The sequence below is a fragment of the Gigantopelta aegis genome, chromosome 10 (assembly GCF_016097555.1).
Source record: "Gigantopelta aegis isolate Gae_Host chromosome 10, Gae_host_genome, whole genome shotgun sequence".
NCBI lineage: Eukaryota > Metazoa > Mollusca > Gastropoda > Neomphalida > Peltospiridae > Gigantopelta > Gigantopelta aegis.
The window spans coordinates 51,936,043-51,957,236 of NC_054708.1; the positions used below are offsets into that span (position 1 = coordinate 51,936,043).

Consider the following 21,194-nt stretch of genomic DNA (forward strand, 5'->3'; position numbering starts at 1 on the left):
CTTCCCATGGAAGCAATAAGATTACGAATGACACCTTGTGGAATGGTGGCCCACTCTGCCTGTAGTGTCGGTGCCAACTGTAGAAGATTATGTGGCTGTGGATGATGCTGTCTCAGTCATCTATATCCAACTCATCCTATAAATGTTCTATGGGATTCAAATCCGAAGATCTACAAGGCCAGAACAGGACCTGAAAGTTATTGTTGTGTAAGTACGCTATTGTTAGTCTAGCTGTATGTGGTCAGATTACATTGTCATGCTGGAATAAAATGTTGGCATTATTCATAATTGGAACGACATGTGGCTGCAAAATTCCCTCGCCATGTCTCTGTGCCGTTTAAGTTGCCTAGGATGTGAACCAGGTTAGTGTATGACATTGCTGCCTACATCATCACACTGCCACCACTGAATCTATCCACTTCCTATATGCAGTTTGTTGCATAACGATCACGACGTCTGTACACTCAACATCTTCAATCAGCAAGAAAAAGCAAAAAAACTAGACCATCACTAAACTATAGACTTCTCCATCGCAGTTGATGCCACACACTGTGGACCTGACACCACTGACGTCATAGTCAAAATGACAGTTCTTACAGGCAGTCTGGCTCGAATACCTGCATCACGTAGTCGATTCTGCACCGTTTGAGCCGATATCCTACACAAACCTGGTATTGTCATCTGATAAGAACGGTCTTTTGTGTCCACTAACTCGTCTGATATTTTTTCCTTGATTGCAGATTTAATTAAGATTTTTTCCATGATGTTATTCAAAATGTTTATTCTGCAATTCCTAATGAAATATCACTTTAAGTGATGATATCCCTAACAAAATTAAAAGTATACCTATATTCTACCTACCCCCCCCCCCCAAATTTTCTCAACGAACTTACACGTTTCACAGGATCGACCCTGGGGGTCCAAAATCCATGGAAAATTCTCATCCCTGCACTTATAAAACAATTGAAGTTGTGATGTTCATCTTTACAATGATTTATCTTAGGTTCTAAATAATATTTACATCGCCCCTATACAAATAAAACTACATTTAAATCAATTAGTGATATCAATGTGATTGATTTATTTGAAGAAGATAAAAATAAAAGAACCACACAACAATGTTATATCCCACATTAGACGATAACTCTAAAAAAAAATTAAAAAATTCAGGGATCTTAAAATCTTTACTAAAATATAATATCTGTACTTTGATGGGATCAACAAAACGAAAGCCTGTGAACGACAGATACATTATTTTAAATTCTCAATAGTCCGGTTCAACTTGAAAAAATGAGTAAGCTAGCTTATAAATACAGGCCTCTGAGAATTGAAAATTTGCGTAAACCATTTATATAGTTGACCTTTTGACAAAATTAATTACTTTTACCATTACTACAGGTATGATTATAATGATAATAATGTGTCAATTCAATGGAGAAAACCCCACAGCCTAACAGTAATGGTATATATTTTATTGAGAACATTTCAGTCTATTTATAATCAATAATACTCACACTATTTTCCCTGAATATTTTCATCATATGTGGAAGAATGTTATTTTTTATATCAAATCGAGTATGCACAAACAACAGCAATGGGGACCAAGGAATTTGTATCACAGATGGCTGGAAAATGAGTCTGATGGATCCTAAATTACATTTTCTCTCTGGAGGAGGCACCCCAGATCTCCTGTCTAAAACTTCAATTCCGTAGTGCTATACGGTACCCAAAAATGTCTTTCTGCCAAATATATATATATATATATATATATTATACCGTCCCGTCTTGCCATTTCGTGATACTCACCAATTCGGGGTATTTCCCAAAAACGTCATATCTCGTGACAGTTCATGTGTACTGCGCCACCTAGCGAACGTTTCTGAAGAGAAAGCGTCCCTGGATACCGGAGAACAAAATGTTCAAGATTGCATCAATTAATGTAAGTATTATTAAACTACATTGTTAAACAAGTAAAATACATTGTTCTTACCAAAATGCATTTATACCATTGAGCAAAATAAAGTACCGAAGTTAGTACAAGACCTGTAACATGAAAATGTATGCATCGTCTGCTCTACCTTGTTATTGTAAATTATAATCACGTGACATATGTGACGTGGCTTTCGCCAATTTTTGAAATTATGGAATCGCATAAGGGCTATCTCTTATATCTGATTCCTTGTGGTTTTTTAGGATTTCACGTCACGTCATAAAAAGCGCTATCGATCATATAGCCCTACTCAACTTAAAAATGCATATGCAGATGTCCCTGAAAAGGCTGCCAGGCTGTATTCCGTTCCTGAACAAACACTCAGAGACAGAATATGCGGGATTATTTCCCCAGACACGACAAGGTCCGGACCTGGTCCAATGTTTTCCTTGGAAGAAGAAAACAAACTGGCAGAACATTTGAAGTTGATGGCGTCTGTTGGCTATGGCTACACAAGAGCGCAGGTTTAAATCTTGGAACCGACTATGCCACCCACTTAAACAAACGGCCACACGATTGCAACTCTCTTTCTCTACAGTGGTTTTATGGGTTCATGGGAAGATGGCCAGAATTAAAGTTGAGACGACCCAAATCCTTGTCAGAGCTTCGAGTCTACGCTACTTCAGAGGAAAGCATAACGAAATACTTTGATGAACTGGAGACAATTCTTGAAAAGTATGACCTCAAATCATCTCCTGAAAACATATATAACGTGGATGAGAAGGGAATTAGTATGACTCACGCACCTCCGTATGTTGTAGGATCCACAGACGAGGTTCCAATTGAAATATCGCCAGAAAGATCATCCACAGTCACTATGATAGGGTGTGGCAATGCACTGGGTCAACAAATCCCACCATATTTCATTTTTCCTGGGGCTCGAATGCGCCAAGAACTATTAGAAGGAGCCACCATTGGTACGAATGGCACTGTTAGTAAGTCAGGATGGTCCAATTCAGACATATTTCAAACATGGCTTGTAGATCATTTTGCGAAGTACGCAAAAGTTGGTGGAGATAAGAAGACATTATTGTTATATGATGGTCACAGATCCCATATTTCACCTTATTTGGTTGACTTTGCAGTGCGGAATGGAATCATCCTGTTTGTTCTACCACCTCATACAAGCCATATCCTTCAGCCGATGGATGTGGGTTGTTTTGGACCGTTTTCTAAAGTTTTCAGTGATGAATCTCGAAAATGGCAACGTTCTCATTCTGGAACTCTCACCCGCTACAATGTCTGCTCTATTGCATGTCGAGCTTACGACATATCGCTGACTCCCAGGAATCTTCAGAGTGCTTTCAGGAAGAGTGGGATTTATCCATTTAACCCAACAGCAATTGATTCATCTCTGTTGAAACCTGCCCAGTATGCCAAAAAGAGAAGAGCTGAACAATCTACAGAAACTGCGAGTAACAATGCCGATATTTCTCAACCACAAGACAGAAACACTGTTAACAATTTCTTTTCAAGTCACCTGCCAGTTGTACACCACGATAAACCCAATCAGTCTAAACCCAGGCGTTCAGTTCACAAGGTTGTTGGTGGAAAACAATTACAGAGCCAGATGTATCATCCCAACTGTATGAATATGTCTCTTCCTCTAAAAAAACCCAAAGTTGTTTCTTCAAGAAAAACAAAAGCTGTAGTACCAATCAAAAAATCAAATTCACCGCAGCCAGGGCCCTCAGGAGTTGATAACGGGCTGATATCAAGTGACAACTTCTCGGAATCGGAAACTGAAGATGACGAAAAGTGTTGTGTTTGTGGGCTTTTTCAACCAGTTGAATTAAAAAGATGCACTTCACTGGTATTTACTCTGTGGGGGACAGTGCATGTTCCAAAACTGTAATCACTGGGTTCATTTAAAGTACTGCTGTGATGTACGATGTCTACGACGACATGACGTGTTTTTCTGCCCGTGTCATGGCTTGCCATGCAAGCAGGAAGAATAAACATACATGTATCTTCGAGAGCTGTGAAGAAACCAGACCTGTAAATATGTTACATTTACGTTGGACGTTTGTGTGTTTGGATACATGTTAAATATAAGTTATATTATAACAATGACTAACATATTTTGTGCTTCGATTCTTTACGGAAATTCCCACTTTACGTTCGCGACAACAGAAACTGGTTGCCATCACTGGCCTGCCATAGATTGACTGAATGACGTATACCCCGAATTGATAGGTACGTCATTATGCAGACGGGTTTTCCAGAGGCCTCGACGGTGATCATGTGTCGGCAATTTCCATCGGGGATGAATTGATTTTATGTAGCAAAGCATAGTAGGGTAAGTGAATTTTAACTTAGTGAAAAAATATTAGCTGTATGTTTCCTTTGTTTATAATAGTAACCAATTCTTCGCTAATGCCACGAAAACTCGGTACGCGTGGGTATATACTCTCTTATAAAGGAAGTAATCATAATATAGGCCTACTTACTCCATCAATACTCTTCACAAAATAGCTTCCACTGGATCCTTGATATATTCTCTGTGGATATATGCATTGTTCGATGGCAACTTCGGCTTTTTTCACCACTTCCTGGAACTCGGGATCGTCTGTAAAATTGTTCAAGAAACTAGTGTCATATTCATACTTCTGACCCAACAATGGCGAACTTTCTTTCGTACCCGTACCCTGTCTCGTCGGAGACCTGGGCGTGTATAAGTCGTGATACGGCGGGTTTCCTTCTGGTGCTCTTGGATTAGGAGCAAAGAAGATTTCCGGAGCGTTCGAGCTCGAGTTGATACTGTGATTGTCACTAGTACTAGTTGTAGTAGTAGGCACAGTTTCTGTTGTCAAGTCTGGTTCGGTTTCGTCTTCAGACACGTCTATCAGTTTAGCGGTATTCATCGTCTGAGCGGAGCTGGCTACACAAACAAGCTAGCCAATCAGTTACAGTACTATATAATAAACCATCAATATGTTGCCATATTCAGGTTGTGGACATTTCACGTTATTTTTCAGGAAACAATTCATAAAATCGGGTATTACGGATGTCACGAGTAATCGACTAATACTACCTCAGTGTCTCTAAAAATACATTTGCTGCGCACCAAGATACGGATCTTAGTCGCACTGGAAATAGTCTCGGTCGTCAACATTCTATTCATAGGCGTCTGGGCGTGACTGAAACTACATTAAGCTTTGCCATGCACATCAGGGGCAAGTTCAGTCAACCGCTTGTCGCTAACGTCCGGTAGATTGGTTTATGCGCCAAATGGCCACGTTGGAAACCAATCAGAAAGTTCGCGAACGTTAACGAAACGTTTTCTGGCTGAACTTGCTCATGTTAATGGTTTTGTTTAACTAGACCACATTGGTGTATTAATCATCGGCTATTGGATGTCCCAACAATTTTGTAATTCTGACAGTCTTTAGAGAGGAAACCCGCTACACTGTTTCCATTAGTAGCAAAGTATCTCAATTTATATGCACCACCCCTAGCACATGCCACGGGCTTTGGTATACCAGTTGTGGTGGACAATGAAGACTTAAAATCTATACATGAGTGGTCAACTAGCTGGGGAGTTGAATTTAGTATAACTAAAACCAAATCAATGTTATTCACAAGAAAATTACATATTGATATTCCTAAGCTATATCTTAGTGGAATTCCTCTTGATAATGTAACCTCCCACAAACATCTAGGGCTTACTTTAAACTTCAATGGTAGATGGACAGATCATATTAATGACATGCATACTAAAGCTTGTAAACGACTTAAAATTCTACGTATGTTAAAATCTAAATTAAATAGAAATTCCCTAACTAAATTGTATGTTGCATTTATAAGACCAATCTTAGAATATGGTAATATAATTTGGGATAATTGTACAGCTGAAGAATCCAATATAATTGAGTCAGTGCAACTTGAAGCTGCCCATATCATTACAAAACCTCAATATCTAATGGATGAAATCTTGCCACGTGTTAATCCCACTAATCGTTTTACACTCAGAAATCAACGTCCATTCACTCCACCAACATGCCATACTAATTCATATAAAAACAGCTTTATTCCTAATACTTTGGAGTTATGGAATGATCTTGACAGTTTAACTCAAAATGAACCATGTCTGCGTACCTATAAAAAAATAAAATAATAAAGTGAAATCCCAATCCTTCATCTACTCTCTATCTTTACGGAAATCGTAAATGTAACATTATTCATTGTCAGCTTCGTAACTATGCTAGCAACTTATACTATCGTTTATTTTTAAGCCATCTTTCTGATAGCCCCAGCTGTGCATGTGGAGATAACTGTGAAGATAATTTTCATTATTTTTATGTCTGCCCTCTGTTCATCAGACAAAGATATGATTTATTTGCATCGTTACGGAATTACCTTGATATCTTAGACATTGATCTACTACTATCCGGGTCAATAAACCTACCAATCGAAGAAAACAATTTAATTTTTAAAGCAGTACATAAATATATAGCTGAAAGTAAGAGCTTCGAGATGAACTAAATTATTATTCTGATTTTACTGCCCCATATAAAGGTTAGCTCCAACAATAGGATCTTTACTATTATATTTGTTCTCGACTATCTCAGTTCTATTCTATCTACTCTCTACCTTTTATTACTATATATTAAAAAATATTAATTATGTTAAATATTTTATGCCATTGGACATTGTTATTATGTTTTATATATGTGATTATGAATATTGTCTGATGTCCATCTTGTTTAGGAGAGCACTTATATAGGCTCTGCCTGTTGTGCAATCCTTTTGATTCTTTTTTGATCAATAAAATATCTCAAAACAAATGGCCACGTCGGGAACCAATCAGAAAGTTTGCGAACGTTAGCGAAACGTTTGCTGGCTGAACTTGCCCATGTTAATGGTTTTGTTTAATACCACTAGACCACATTGATGTATTAATCATCGGCTATTGGATGTCCCAACAATTTTGTAATTCTGACATAGTCTTAGAGAGGAAACCCGCTACACTGTTTCCATTAGAAGCAAAGTATCTTAATTTATATGCACCACCCCTAGCACATACCACGGGCTTTGGTATACCAGTTGTGGTGCACTGGATGGGTCCAGAAACAGTTCATTGGTGGGGATCGATCCTACACAACAGAGGCATAATTATGTTCAGAAGGCCGAGCGATCGCGGTCGTTCGCTAGACTGTTTTTTTTTTTAGCCTAACGTTAGATCAGTTTGAAACGAAAGAAGACTATATGGTACCAGTGGAATTGTTCGTGAGCTCCCGTTCCACCTTAATACGCCACAGGGTTTGAGGAACGTGCGTTGGGTTGGAGTGGGGTGACGGGAGCCTTCGTATAAGTATATGAAGGCCCTCGTGAACCCCACTCACCCCCGTGGCGTATTCAGGAGACTGAAAATATATGACACAGAGACAGACACGGAGGAGGGGGGGGGGGGGGGGGTAACCTCATACCCACCTGCCACGATGTAGGTTATTGTAGCAAATCTTCTGTTTTTATCTACTTTAAATTAACATAGCTGAATTCTTTAAAATAATACGTACCGTACATGCTTAAATTCCTGAAACAGTATTGGATACACTTTGTGAAATAAACCCCCTAGAGAGTATACAGCCTCCACGAGTCCAAACTATATTGGACTCGAGTACTCGAGGGTCAAACTGAACCCAGACCCGAGTACCCGACACTTACTAGATGATAATGAGACTATATAAGGACTAAAGTAAAAGAACATTATCCATCTAATTCTAACGCTGAACATAGATGCCAAATCATGCCATTGTATTGCATTCCGCACATTCGACTTTTGTTTTCTCTCCATGTCTCATAGTCCTATAATGTAACCGGAGGCAAATACGAGTATATGGCAAAATGACGTTAATTTGTTTATATATAATAAAATGAGAGTACTCTTCCTTAAACGAGGACTCGAGTCCTGTGAACGGACTAGTCCCCCCCCCCTCCCCCCACACACACACTTTTTGGCACATTCCTCAGGCCCGTAGCCAGCATTACGTGTGTGTGTGTGGGGGGGGGGGGGGGGGGGTCGACTAGGTATTTGCTGGGGCCTTTTGGATATGAAGTTGCTTGAAATTTTGAAATCTCTGAAAGCCTAAAACGTGTATTCCTGGCATCTGTAACTTAAAAATTTATATTTTAAAACCATGATTTTCGAATATTTTGTAGATTGTATTTTTTTTTTTTTTTTTCTGGATTGCAACGTTTATTACTGCGAAATAACAATATAATGTTGCAAACGAATCGCCGTGCATTTTTACATGGCTACAACTAATATTTTGGGTAGAATAATGAAAACAGATCTGGATAATGAAAAATGTTCAAGCCAGCTCATTTTGCCGTAATCGCTCTATTGTTTTTATTCGTACGCTTATGGACCAGGGCACTGTTCCACGAAGTGATCTTAGCACTAAGATAGCATAAGGTAGATATACACTTAAGGATATCTTAGTGCTAAGATCACTTCGTGGAACGGGGCCCAGGGGCCTAATTCACAAAGCTCTCTTAGGCTCTGCTAGACAACAAAGCATCCTCTTTGTAAGTCTTTTAGTATTGCACTACCGAGATCGCAGTTGCGAGACTTGAGTGAATTAGGCCCCTGTGGTATGTGTTAAATATGTCTGGCAATTGTTATTATAACCTTAGTAACAGAAAAGGTACGTGCACATCAGAACTATAATCGGTTCCTTTGATAATGAACATAGCCTACTTATGAAAAACGAAACAATTACTTTGTCAAAAATTGTATCATCACGAATCAACGTCAAAACATGCAGCCCCTGTTACGAGTACATGTGTAGTCCTCAAACGTTTTCAGCATTTTTGTCACTGATGCGTCATATCATTAATATGGCATCTACATATTGGCCGTAAAACGTTTTGAAATACTTGGAAATAACCGGCATGATAAAGCAACTTCTATGCCAAATTGACAGAAGAACACTGCTTGACATATAGGCCTAATTTTGGAAGCCAGTAGGCCTATCGATATATAAAAATCAAAGCATGAACAGGATTGCTTTCTGTTGTTGTATAAACGACAGGTTAACTGCAGTCATTGTCATGTAATTATCGAATGCTACGAGGTCATCAATATAGCAAAAAGTACAACAAAAATGTTTTGCTACATGTAGGTTCCTTTGTTTTGATTTTGCCAGATTAGTTAGACATTCTAAATCATATATACTGCAACTTTGGTTAGATTAGTGTTAAAGTTACATTCTCTGATTACCATATTATAACACCATGTACAAATGTGAAATACAAGCTCAAATGCACTTTTAAAAAAGTCGTGTGTGTTCGTTATGAACGGATATCGTCAAACGTATACGCTTGATTCGTCGCCTGTGCCGCCATAGCTCCGCAAAGCACAAACGACAGCCTGTTGTCAGTTTCAGTTAACACGTACGTTTGCCGGTTTCAAATTGGTCTCAAAAAAATAAAAGAGAACGTTCGGTTGAGGATACGGTACTAGTCTTTAGTTAAAACAGGTTTGATCTTGACAACGTATTATCGACAGTCGTACCTTCCTATTTCAGAAATGATATTTTATAAAGTGTTAGTAGAACTTTCAAAGTTTAGTTTGTATACTAGTAACACATTAATCATGTATATATTTTAAAAATAAAATATATTAAAGTAGACAATGAACGTTTTCACTTCTTAATTTTACGTGTTAAAATCGACAAATTCAAATAAATATTATTTCGTTTGGGAAGGGTAAAGTTGTGTGTGTGTGTGTGTGTGTGTGTGTGTGTGTGTGTGTGTGTTTAACAACATCAAAGATAAAGGATATCGATTTAATAATCATCCGAACCCATACAACCGTAAATAAAATGTGATGAGTGCGTCGTTAAATAAAACATATCCTATCCTTCCTTCCATCTGCATATATGCACCAAACGTAATTGGATTTTCTGTTATATGCTTAAATAATAAAAAATATTCCAGGGAATGTAGTTTTAAACGACGAAGACAAGCAAATATTGTTTTATTGGAGAGTTGCAATAGTTACAATCTGGTATTTGTGCAATATTAAAGAAAAAAAAATGGACCACAGCTTTTGCGGGAGGGTTCGGACGAACCCCCCGAACCCCCTTAAAAAACGGGACTGTTTCTACGCCCGTGCGACTGGAGAGCACAATCGGGAATTTCACGAAACATTGTATAGTTGTTAGCTACTCACCTTTCGTAACAGTAAACTTGGTTAAGACGCATGGAAGGCTACTTTTTGTCTTTTTCTTCTATTTAATTTTTTTTAATTATAATTTTTTTATTATTATTATTTTATAAGTTTTTTGGCGTGTGTGTATAAATATAATCCTGCCTTCACTATGCTCGTTTTAATTGTATTGTGAGATTGTACTCTTTTGTAGACCATAAATACATTAGGGTCTTGTCCTTCTTGCATGTTTATGTACACCTGTTAAAAGAAGTACATGTAATAATTTAAAAGAGCACTTGGCACGGGTGAGAGGTCACAGGACCCAGTGTTCAGGTCACTGTATGCGCCAATGAAAATGACGTCATTTTGATGCCTTATAATAAAAATAAACTTGTTATGAATCTAAAACGCGTAAGATTTTCAATATAAAATTGCTATTACATATAGTTGAATAGTTATTAAAATAATTGTACCATTTAGTGAATCTGAAGTGATGTTTACAAGATATCCTAGTCCGAAAGGACGTAGAAAGTGTGGTATTGTGCGCCCTGCACTAAAGATATCCGACATTAATGCTCAAAGCCAAAACGATGTCGCGACGCCGACGAAGTTCCGTCATGAACAATTCTTCCATTTACGAGCAAAATATTATGTTTTCACACATTTTTCATAATTCAAGACGTAGAAATTATTTTATTAATTCTTTTATCACTTGTATTATGTTCATCCAGTTCATCTTGTTCACGGTAAATAGTGATGGCCAACTTTTCATCTTTATGATGCATTGATAATAGGGCAAATGACGCTATGATTTAGTCGTCATCGCAAAAACATTACTACGGTGGCTATTAGATCGTGCACAACAATTTACACCTGAAACAACGATACCTGACAGGTCCATCTGTATATATAAATCAGAATCTTTATCGGTCTCAAATCCAGCATTCATATGATGAGTGTTGTCAGGACGATTCATTTTCAGACTACAGTTGAGATACTGTCGGCCATTTATTGTAGTAGGTTTCAAAACCAAATCAATTCACATTATAAACCTTAAATGAATTCATTAAATACCAGTAATACTAATTATTAATATGTTAGAGCTTGAGGTTAGATCAAGGCCAGACTGTTTATTAGTACTTAATTACATAAAATTTGTTACCGCATAGCGGCCCTCAACGTTGCTGTTTACGTTATACCGAACATGCGCAATGTAGCGGATACGTCGAGTGCCAATGTCGGTGATTTCCCTTTGAATATTAAACACCGTGAACACAGGATATTGCGAGCTCCGAGGCAAGATATTTGCCGTTTACTTTGATCTGGTGCAGATTTATATACACAGTATTATGCGGTTGCTTGCTAGATAATTTGCCAATATAATTATTTCGTCGGAAAGCCACATGAAATGATAGATCTTCAAATAAAAAAAAATCTATCACGTTTATTTGTCGTCATTTTCACAATACCTGATCAAAATGTTCATTTACTAAAGAATTATTTTGACATGGATGTTAAATATTGCATGTAAATGACTGTTAAATTATATTAAATATATCGTGTAAATTATACTATGCAACATTTTGAAGTTTTATAAATATTTGTCTAAAACCCCAAACAACGGTATACCGCATATTGCAATTATATTATCTAAAGTCCGAACCAAAATGTTAACAACTACCAAAAATTACTCTCCTACCTTTATTTTTCGTTAGATTTTACTCACATTTTGTCCAGACAGAAATCTAGGAAAAACCAATTCAATGACACAGATTCCACATACTAGATGATAACCATGTCACCAATATCGACTTCGCCGAGATCGCATAGGGCAAAAAGCATGTAATTTTGTGCGGGCTGCCATTTTGACTTTTTATGGAATATTCTCCAAGAGGGGTGAAAGAATATGACTTAATCTAGCAACGTCATAACATGTTACGATAATAAAAGCAAACGTGATGACATCATATTAATTTTTAAAACTATTTTTTTGTTGTTTAAATATACCACTAAAGATCATTGATTTTATATTAATTATGTCACGTACTTTGGAGGCTTTCACCTCTCTTGAAAAATATTCCATAAAAAAGCAAAATGGCAGACGGCTGAAAACTGCATGTATTTTGCCCTATGCTATCTCAGCAAAGTCGATACTGGCGACATCGTTATCAGGCGCGGATTTTAAATGGGGGGGGGGGGGGGGGCTCCGAGGGCGCGAAGCGCCCAACATTCCTAGGGGGGTCCGGGGGCATGCTCCCCCGCGAAATTTTGAAATTTAAGTGACCTGAAACGTGATTTCCTCGCATCTCAGTAAAAAAATAGCTATATTAACGTATGTTTTTGGTATTGTCATACTGTTTTTGTTATCTTCAAAATTTCATAAATTCTGGTCTGTTCTTTTTTTTAAAGTTAAAGTGGTCATCTCTCCTTCCCATATTAGGCTGGTTTTCCGTTGACTGCGGCTGCCGGTAAATGGGAAGAAATATCGAAACAGTTGTTTCAGTAATATATTAAAGCAGTCAGAAATATGTTTAATATACAGTCAGTAAATTTTATGCAGAAACATATATTACAATCATTAAAAAGTCTCTGTTGGTCGATACCATCTTAAAAATTGCAGCAAACTCAGGAATGTCCCTTTAAGACGATTTTTATGAACAAAATATAATTTAAAGACTTGGGAAATAAGTGCATTTTTGTGTAATTCCACTCTTGTGTATGCTATAGTTAAAAAAATTTAATAACTTGACCCCAAAAATAGGGGGGGGGGGGGCCTGGCCCCTTGGGCCCCCCACTAAATCCGCGCCTGGTTATAGTCTCATATGTGGAAGCTGTGTCACTGTAATGGTTTTTTCACAACTTGTGTGTGGAAAAAATTTTGGGGAAATGTAACGGTAATTAAAGGTAGGAGAGTAATTTTTTGTAGTTGTTAACAATTTGGTTCGGACAATAGTAGTGTACTGTTAATTGAAACGAGTGTGTACTGTTTCTTGCTTTTCAAAAACTAGGTAGTTTTGGCTTTTTAAAATATAAATCTCACGAATAACCCTTTATATATGCATGGTGAAGTGTATATTCGTTTGTTATATGAACTGCATTATATTATAGTTTCAACCAATGCGATATAAAAAGAAGTGTTTTATTTAACGATGCACTCAACACATTTATGTATTTATGGTTATATGGCGTCAGACATATGGTTAAGGACCACAGATATTGAGAGAGGAAACCCGCTGTCGCCACTTCGTGGGCTACTTTTTCGATTAGCAGCGAGGGATCTTTTATATGCACCATCCCACAGACAGGATAGTACATACCACGTCCTTTGTTACACCAGTTGTGGAGCACTGGCTGGAACGAGAAATAGCCCAATGGGTCTACCGCTTTACCACTGGGCTAGGTCCCGCCCCTATCAATGCGATATGTGCCAACTGACACGTACAATTTTGTCATGTTGATAAACTTAACAGCCTCATCATTTTATATTTTCAGAATTTCTGAAGTGGTACAAACAACGGACGTTACAAATAACAAGGGTTCCTACAACAGATCTAGGGATAGAGTGAGAAAGCATCCTAAATTCAGCTACTTGCGTGGCAAAGACGTTAAAATCAAAGTTTGGACTCAGTTGTAAAGGACATACACGGGACTCAGCTTATTTTAATTGTCAAGGACATACACACGTGTAATCAGCATGTGAAGTGTTGGTTGTACTGCAGAGGCTACATGTTAAGATGCCGTTAGATGTATTTTTACGAAATCGAAATTACAGCACTCAGACTGTGATCAGTATAGAAACATACAACAGCATGTGAACAAAGATGTGTATGCTGATAATTAATGATAATTACTACACAAGAAAACGTATGCTATTTCAATGTACATTTTATTATATTGTACACATTATTCGTTTCCTTTATAACACATTTATAAGAAAATGTATGATTTATAGAAAATACGATTATTTCAGGGCAAATGTAATTCTTTTGATTTTCAATATAAAATTAGTTCCAACTGTATTCAATAAAACATTATTCTTTACGTTTATAAAATTTGGTCTTTTATCCACGTCATGCAGGTCTGTTCTTCTCTTTTCTTTTATAGCAAAGTTCTGTTTATTTTTCATCTCATTATTCATGTCAGATCGGTACCATATCCACGGCTGCACCCTCTTCAAAAAATCCTTGGCTTTGGCTCTCTTTTTTTTATCACGTTTCCTGCAATGACACATTTATTGTTTTTAAATCATAAGCTAATCATTTTAGCAATTCAGTGCAATGTGCGTGTGTGTGTGCGCACGCGTGTGTGCGTGCATGCGTGTATACGAAAGAGAGACGGCTATAGAGAGCGAGAGAGAGAGATGGATCGATGTATTTTCCACACTATATATTTATGTGTATATGTATGTTTGTATGTATTTATATATTATAAGTTGTAGAAGCATCACGAGGGGTATATGGCTTTTTATGTACCCTCTGTGTGTTCTTTTACCCCGAGCCGAAGGCGAGGGTGTAAAAGAGCACACAGAGGGTACATAAAAAGCCATATACCCCGAGAGTTGCTTCTACAACGAATTTATCTTGCCGACATGTTAAACCATATAGCCAAATAATCAAAATAACGCCAGAAAATAATTGTTAACAATTTATTAACGGAGCCGTACCACGCGGACGCGAACGAAACCACTTGCCAGTGACGAAAAATAGTTCCGTCGATAAACGAGTTTTTAACTTCAAATGTTTGTAATACGAAATTGTCTGAAACAGATATTAATAAAAAAATAAAAAACACTTTTTTTTAATTAGAAATGTATGTAGTAAAAAAATAAAAATATTAAAAAAAAAAAAACAAAAAACAACAACAACTGTTGCTAATCGCGCAATAACACCACGACGTAATTAGGTGGCCGAGTTCAACATTAAAGTACAATAAAATAAAATAAGCTAACAACAATGTCAGAATGTGCGTGTGTGTGGCATGCGTGTATGCGAAAGAGAGACGGCTATAGAGAGCGAGAGAGAGAGATGGATCGATGTATTTTCCACACTATATATATACTACTCAAAAGAATTTAAGGGTCAGACGATATTTTCGACATTATTTTCTGAATGTCAATTATATTAGCTAGACCATAATGTCACGCATGATATTGTTCCATTTTGACGAAAGTGGGTCTAAGCAACCCATAAATGAATTAAAATCCACTGTCATTGACACTGTCGACTAGTTCTAATGGCGAAAACATGCTTACATTTGCACGTAAATTAGGGCGAAAGCGAAAGGTCTGCTAAGTGCCCATAACTTGCTTTTTCACAAAGCGCTTCAACGTGTATTCCATGTTCCCAATGCTGAATTTCCGAATAATGGAGCTTGCGTTCGTGTACGGTGCACACTCCAAATTCGACAATGGTACGACTTCAACTGACTATCGAAGATCGAGGAAGGGCTATTGCTTGGCTTCAGGATGGCAATACGCAAAGAAATGTTGCTCTGAGACTTGGTGTCAGTCAGAGTGTCGTTGGCCGACTGTGGCAACGGTACCAAGCAACGAATTCTGTTCGAAATCGTCCACGTTCGGGAAGACCCCGAAGCACTACAAATAGAGAGGACCGCTACATCACCAATATGGCTCTACGTCAACGCACAACCACTGCACGCCGATTACGTGACAATCTGCGGACTGCGACTGGAACTCGAGTGTCTGATCAAACCATACGCAATCGTCTGAGAGCCAATAATCTACGCTGCCGTCGCCAGGCTGTTCGACCACCACTCCTACCACGTCACAGAACGGCCAGACGTCACTGGTGCACGCTTCATCTGCGGTGGCAACCTGTTCAGTGGGGTCGAGTGATGTTCACTGATGAGTCCAGGTTTAGTCTCCAGTTCAACGACGGTCGGGCTCGTGTCTACAGACGTCCTGGGGAGCGCTTCGCTGACGTCAACGTTAGACAACGTCACCGGTTCGGTGGTGGCAGCGTCATGGTGTGGGGCGGCATCTCTATCCACCACAGGACCCCCCTCTATGTGGTGGATGGCAATCTGAATGGAATTCGCTATCTGAATGAGATTATCCGGCCGTTGGTTCTCCCAGGCCTTCAGCAGATTGGCGGCGGGGCAGTTCTGCAGGATGACAATGCCAGACCCCACCGCGCCAGGGTGGTAACGGACTTTCTCAGACAACAAGGTATCGCCAGGATGGATTGGCCAGCATATTCGCCTGACTTGGCCCCAATAGAGCACGCCTGGGACGAATTAGGCAGGAGAGTTCGGGATAACCATGCCCCTCCGGCCAACCTTCATGATCTGGGTCAACTTCTTATGGCAGAGTGGCAGGCCATTCCCCAAGAGTTCTTCAGACGTCTGATCAACAGCATGAGGCAACGATGTGTCGAGTGTATTCGCGCCAGGGGTGGATTTACACACTATTAAACGAATGTTCTAATGTGTAAAATTTATGTTTGACAACCTTCAACTTTGACAGCATGTCATGTGACTTTCTTGTATACAGTGACGTTTATTTGTGTTTTTTTGTAAATATGGAACAATAAATAAAAATTTTGGTGTAGTTTACATCATCAATCTAATACACTCTGAAACTTATTTGGTTATAAATTTTTGACCCTTAAATTCTTTTAAGTAGTATATTTATGTGTGTATGTATGTTTGTATGTATTTATATATGATAATATTAGACATTTTAAAAACATTTTCTTCTACTTTGATGACCGGCCTCGGTGGCGTCGTGGCAGGCCATCGGTCTACAGGCTGGTAGGTACTGGGTTCGGATCCCAGTCGAGGCATGGGATTTTTAATCGAGATACCGACTCCAAATCCTGAGTGAGTGCTCCGCAAGGCTCAATGGGTAGGTGTAAACAACTTGCACCGACCAGTGATCCATAACTGGTTCAACAAAGGCCATGGTTTGTGCTATCCTGCCTGTGGGAAGCGCAAATAAAAGATCCCTTGCTGCCTGTCGTAAAAAGAGTAGCCTATGTGGCGACAGCGGGTTTCCTCTAAAAACAGTGTCAGAATGACCATATGTTTGACATCCAATAGCCGATGATAAGATAAAAAATCAATGTGCTCTAGCGGCGTCGTTAAATAAAACAAACTTTACTTTTTTTTCTACTTTGATGCCTTAAATATCTGGAAAATATGCTAGCTATGAATGAAGATTATTTCAGGAAACGTTTAATAATGTACTTCACAGTATATGCCACCTATACATCTTTGCACCTTTTCATACAGTCATACGTGGAATTAACATGTTTTGTAACTATTAATATATATGCCTTTAATCTCAATTACCACTGTTTAGTATGCATAGTCTTTGAATATCGATTAGATACATTTTCATACTATTTTCATTTTCAAATGAATCAATGTGCAGAACAATGAATATTTGCTAAATTGCAACATGCAGTACAATCTCAATTCGCAGTACACCGCAATGTTTGGCTTTTAAGAAATACAACGAAAAAAACTTAATTTTCAGTTGCACAACTTACAGAATGTGTTTGATATAGTCAAAGGATCATTAATATGCAACTTTTTGGATCAAATGTCACTACGATAATTTAGTAAACTGACCTTTTTTGTCGGGGTATCGTGAAGGTTATGGCCCGGGAAGTATAAATGGTCCTAAAATGAATTCTACGTCGCGGGACTTGTTGATGTGCACCAATTAGGATCTATCTACGTCCCGGAACTCCTTAATTGCCCTTTTACCTGGTTGACGGTGTGTGCAGTCAAAAGGTAACAACGAACTATTCTGGACCACAGTGCAGTTATTAGCACTAAGAATTCATGTCGCTGGTTATGGAAGGAAATGTTTTATTTAGCGACGCACTCAGCACATTTTATTTACGGTTATATGGCGTCAGACATATGGTTAAGGACCATACATATAGAGAGAAGAAACCCGCTGTCGCCACTTCATAAGAAGCAAGGGATCTTTTATATGCACCCTCCCACAGACAGGATAGTACATACCACGACCTTTGTTACACCAGTTGTGGAGCACTGGCTGGAACGAGAAATAGCCCAATAGGGCCACCGACGGGGATCGGTCCTAAACCGACCGCGCATAAAGTGAGCGCTTTAGTCACTGGTTATGTTCAATCTGATTAAAATTAGCTCTACTGGTCTACCAGTAGATCTAACAGCATTGCGTGGACTACCATGTCCAGGTGACATTTCATCTATAAATAACAATTTAAATATCGATCCATTACATTTCGCCTTTTATAGCGTTATTTGGGAGCATACAAATTCTAAAAATATCGGGCGAGATTATTTATGCAATAGGCGAACTTGTTGGTCTATTTCAACATTGAAAGAACAGGGGGAAAGTGCAGTAATAAACTTTGGATTGTATACTAGTATAAATAGATTTTATGGCTATACCATCATAGTTTTTGGGGGTTTTTTCGTCTTGAAACGAATTTTATATAAACTTTTATATTGAAATTAGTTTCTGGCATACCTCGTAATAATTCAACCGAATCATTTCGTATACCCTCGGCATAACCCCGAATGTTTTCAAATTGTTTTCAAATCACTGGCATGATTTTGCAAGTAAGGTTTTGATTGGTCGAATGAAAGGTCAACTGGACATGAGTTCCAACGGGCTGCTGTTAGATCTACGTGTAATAGTGGAGCTAATTTAATTAGATTGTGGTTATGTTGTTGGTATTACCAATAAATAAAATTAAAAAAGTACATATAAAAATATATGTTTCCACTGAAACCACCTTAAAATTTTAAATTACATAAAAATATTTAAAATATTCGACGTTTCGTTAGTGTAAAAACCAACTTCCTCAGGAGAATAAACAAACAAAGTGCTTGGCATATAACCAGTAAGGTATAAAATAGAGAATGTCAGCTTGGAAGTTAAAAACACAAAGCTAGGTAACAAGGCAGGAGCTGACCAATAGCATAACAATAAGATAAATAAAATACATTTTAAAATGATATACAATAATATCGGCTCCCAACCTAAGTTTTAACGGCTCTGGTGTAAATTTGTCTGTCCGTCCGTAGTCAGTCTGTGTGTCTGTCTCTCTGTATCTATGTCTGTCTGTTTGTTAATTTTTATATGTTAATACAACAAACTATCCAATTTATTCAAACTTCAGTAACACATTAATTGTTTCCATAATTCAGTTCCACGATTCATTTTTAACGCAAAACATTTTCCGTAGTTGTGAGCAGATATACAATACTACCCAGGACAGTAATCCTTTAAAACTGTAGAGACCAATAGAAGCAAAATAAAACAAAACTGAGGAGAAAAAGAAGAAATAACAATAAAGGAAAAGAAAACACACACAAGCGCCTGCTCAATTGCTACCTCGAACAGTAATGCTAGAATATAAACGCTTCTCATTTCGTTGGTAAAGAAAACACGGCTCACACTTAGTTCATAAAAATAAACTCGAATGTAAATGCACATTACTGACGTGCATTTACATTCGAGTTTATTTTTATGAACTAGGCTCACACTGCAATGCAGAACATGTAAACCAATTAGTTCCTTCTACTTTCCGGGACATTCATAATTCGGCAAACCGGTACTACACAAAATAGGATTTTCTACGTCCCGAGCCGACACCATCGTGAAAGTGAAGATGAGCAAACGTTATAATTTGTGTATTATTTATGATTTACCATTTCAAATGGCCTTCTGACGAATGGATTTTATTAGCAAATTACCTAGCTAGTAATAGCATAACATAAATCTGCACCAGAGAAAACGAAAAATAGCTTACCTCGATGCGTTGGTATTTTGCCTTTCTCTCGCTTCGGTGTTAAAGGCCTTACATCACGGGCCATTCAAATATTACGTAACGCTCGTTTTGTGGGTGGGTTTATGTCCAAACGTTATGTAACGTTACAGGGGGATTGAAATAATAATAATAATAATAATAAAACACTTTTTTAATACTTTTGTTTCTTCATAAATGCTCTGTCACAGCGACAAAGGTTGTGTTGTTTAACGACACCAAAGCACATTGATTAATTAATCATCGGCTATTGGATGTCAAACATTTGATAATTCTGACACGTCGGCATCAGAGGAAACCCGCTACATTTTTCTAATGCAGCAAGGGATCTTTTATGTGCACTTTGCCATAGACAGGAAAACACATACGACGGCCTTTGACCAGCTGTGGTGCACTGGTTGGAACGAGAAAAACCCAATCAGTTGACTGTCAAAATTACCAAATGTTTGACATCCAATAGCCGATGATTAATAAATCAATGTGCTCTAGTGATGTCGTTAAACAAAACAAACTTTTAACTATTCAACTTTCTACATTCCCAGTCTGGAGCTCGACGCGGTAGGCCGTGTTTGTTTCGCTGGTGCATACTGCACGTACTTTCATGTGCTTGACTTGGGAATCCTCCTTTTTTTCCTTCTTTTTTTGTCAGCGAAATGGAGTTTTCTACTGGGATGTATACGGCCATTGGAACTGATTGAACGTTTCTCGTTTTGATAGCCTGCACCACTAGGATGGATTCTTTTTTAACGAGATTCCTCGCCTCCACGTCATTTCTCCTGCTGACTATGTAGACCTGTTTTTCCGTGACTCGTATGATGGACATTCTGCAGAACACCACGGTTGTTCGCGTTTAGTCTCTACATGTCCGAGCCTGTACTAGCAGCACTGGAAGATTGACCGCCCCACTCTAAGAAGAAATAGGAAGCGGGGTCGGCCCCTACAACTCTTGACTAGACTTTACTTTGTTTTATATTGATACCATCTCGTATCCTCCGGAGTCGGGCCCGTCCGCACCACTATACCAACCTATGAAGACTGGACTATACCCTAATCTGATACTCTCTCTCGTTCAGACGGATCCGACCTCTCAAGATCTGTATTTCAGCACAGCACTACACCTTCAATGTCTAATGACTGTCAATCTAGGGGTTTTCTTGACGGGATGCAACCCATCTCGTCCCTATAAGCTGTGCACCCTAACGACCTTAGCGAGGTCACTCACGTGGACATATAGATCGGACTTAGACCGTCGTTA

The 21,194-nt window shown here is 38.3% G+C and overlaps 1 protein-coding gene across 2 annotated transcripts in view; it reads right to left on the bottom strand.

Moving 5' to 3' along the window:
- LOC121383207 (phosphatidylinositol 4-kinase type 2-beta-like) overlaps positions 1 to 11,234 on the bottom strand; it is a 54,854-nt gene extending 43,620 nt beyond the window's left edge. The window contains exons 1-2 of one of the 2 annotated variants that reach the window (XM_041513086.1): positions 11,037 to 11,234; positions 4,441 to 4,559 (exon numbers count right to left, since the gene is read on the bottom strand). In XM_041513086.1, the coding sequence (XP_041369020.1) occupies positions 4,441 to 4,559; positions 11,037 to 11,124 (207 nt within the window). In that variant the 5' untranslated portion in view covers positions 11,125 to 11,234. Of the gene's footprint in view, positions 1 to 4,440; positions 4,999 to 11,036 lie in introns of those variants that run through there. The other variant, XM_041513084.1, reaches the window with a different exon arrangement.
- Between the last annotated feature and the right edge of the window lie 9,960 nt (positions 11,235 to 21,194).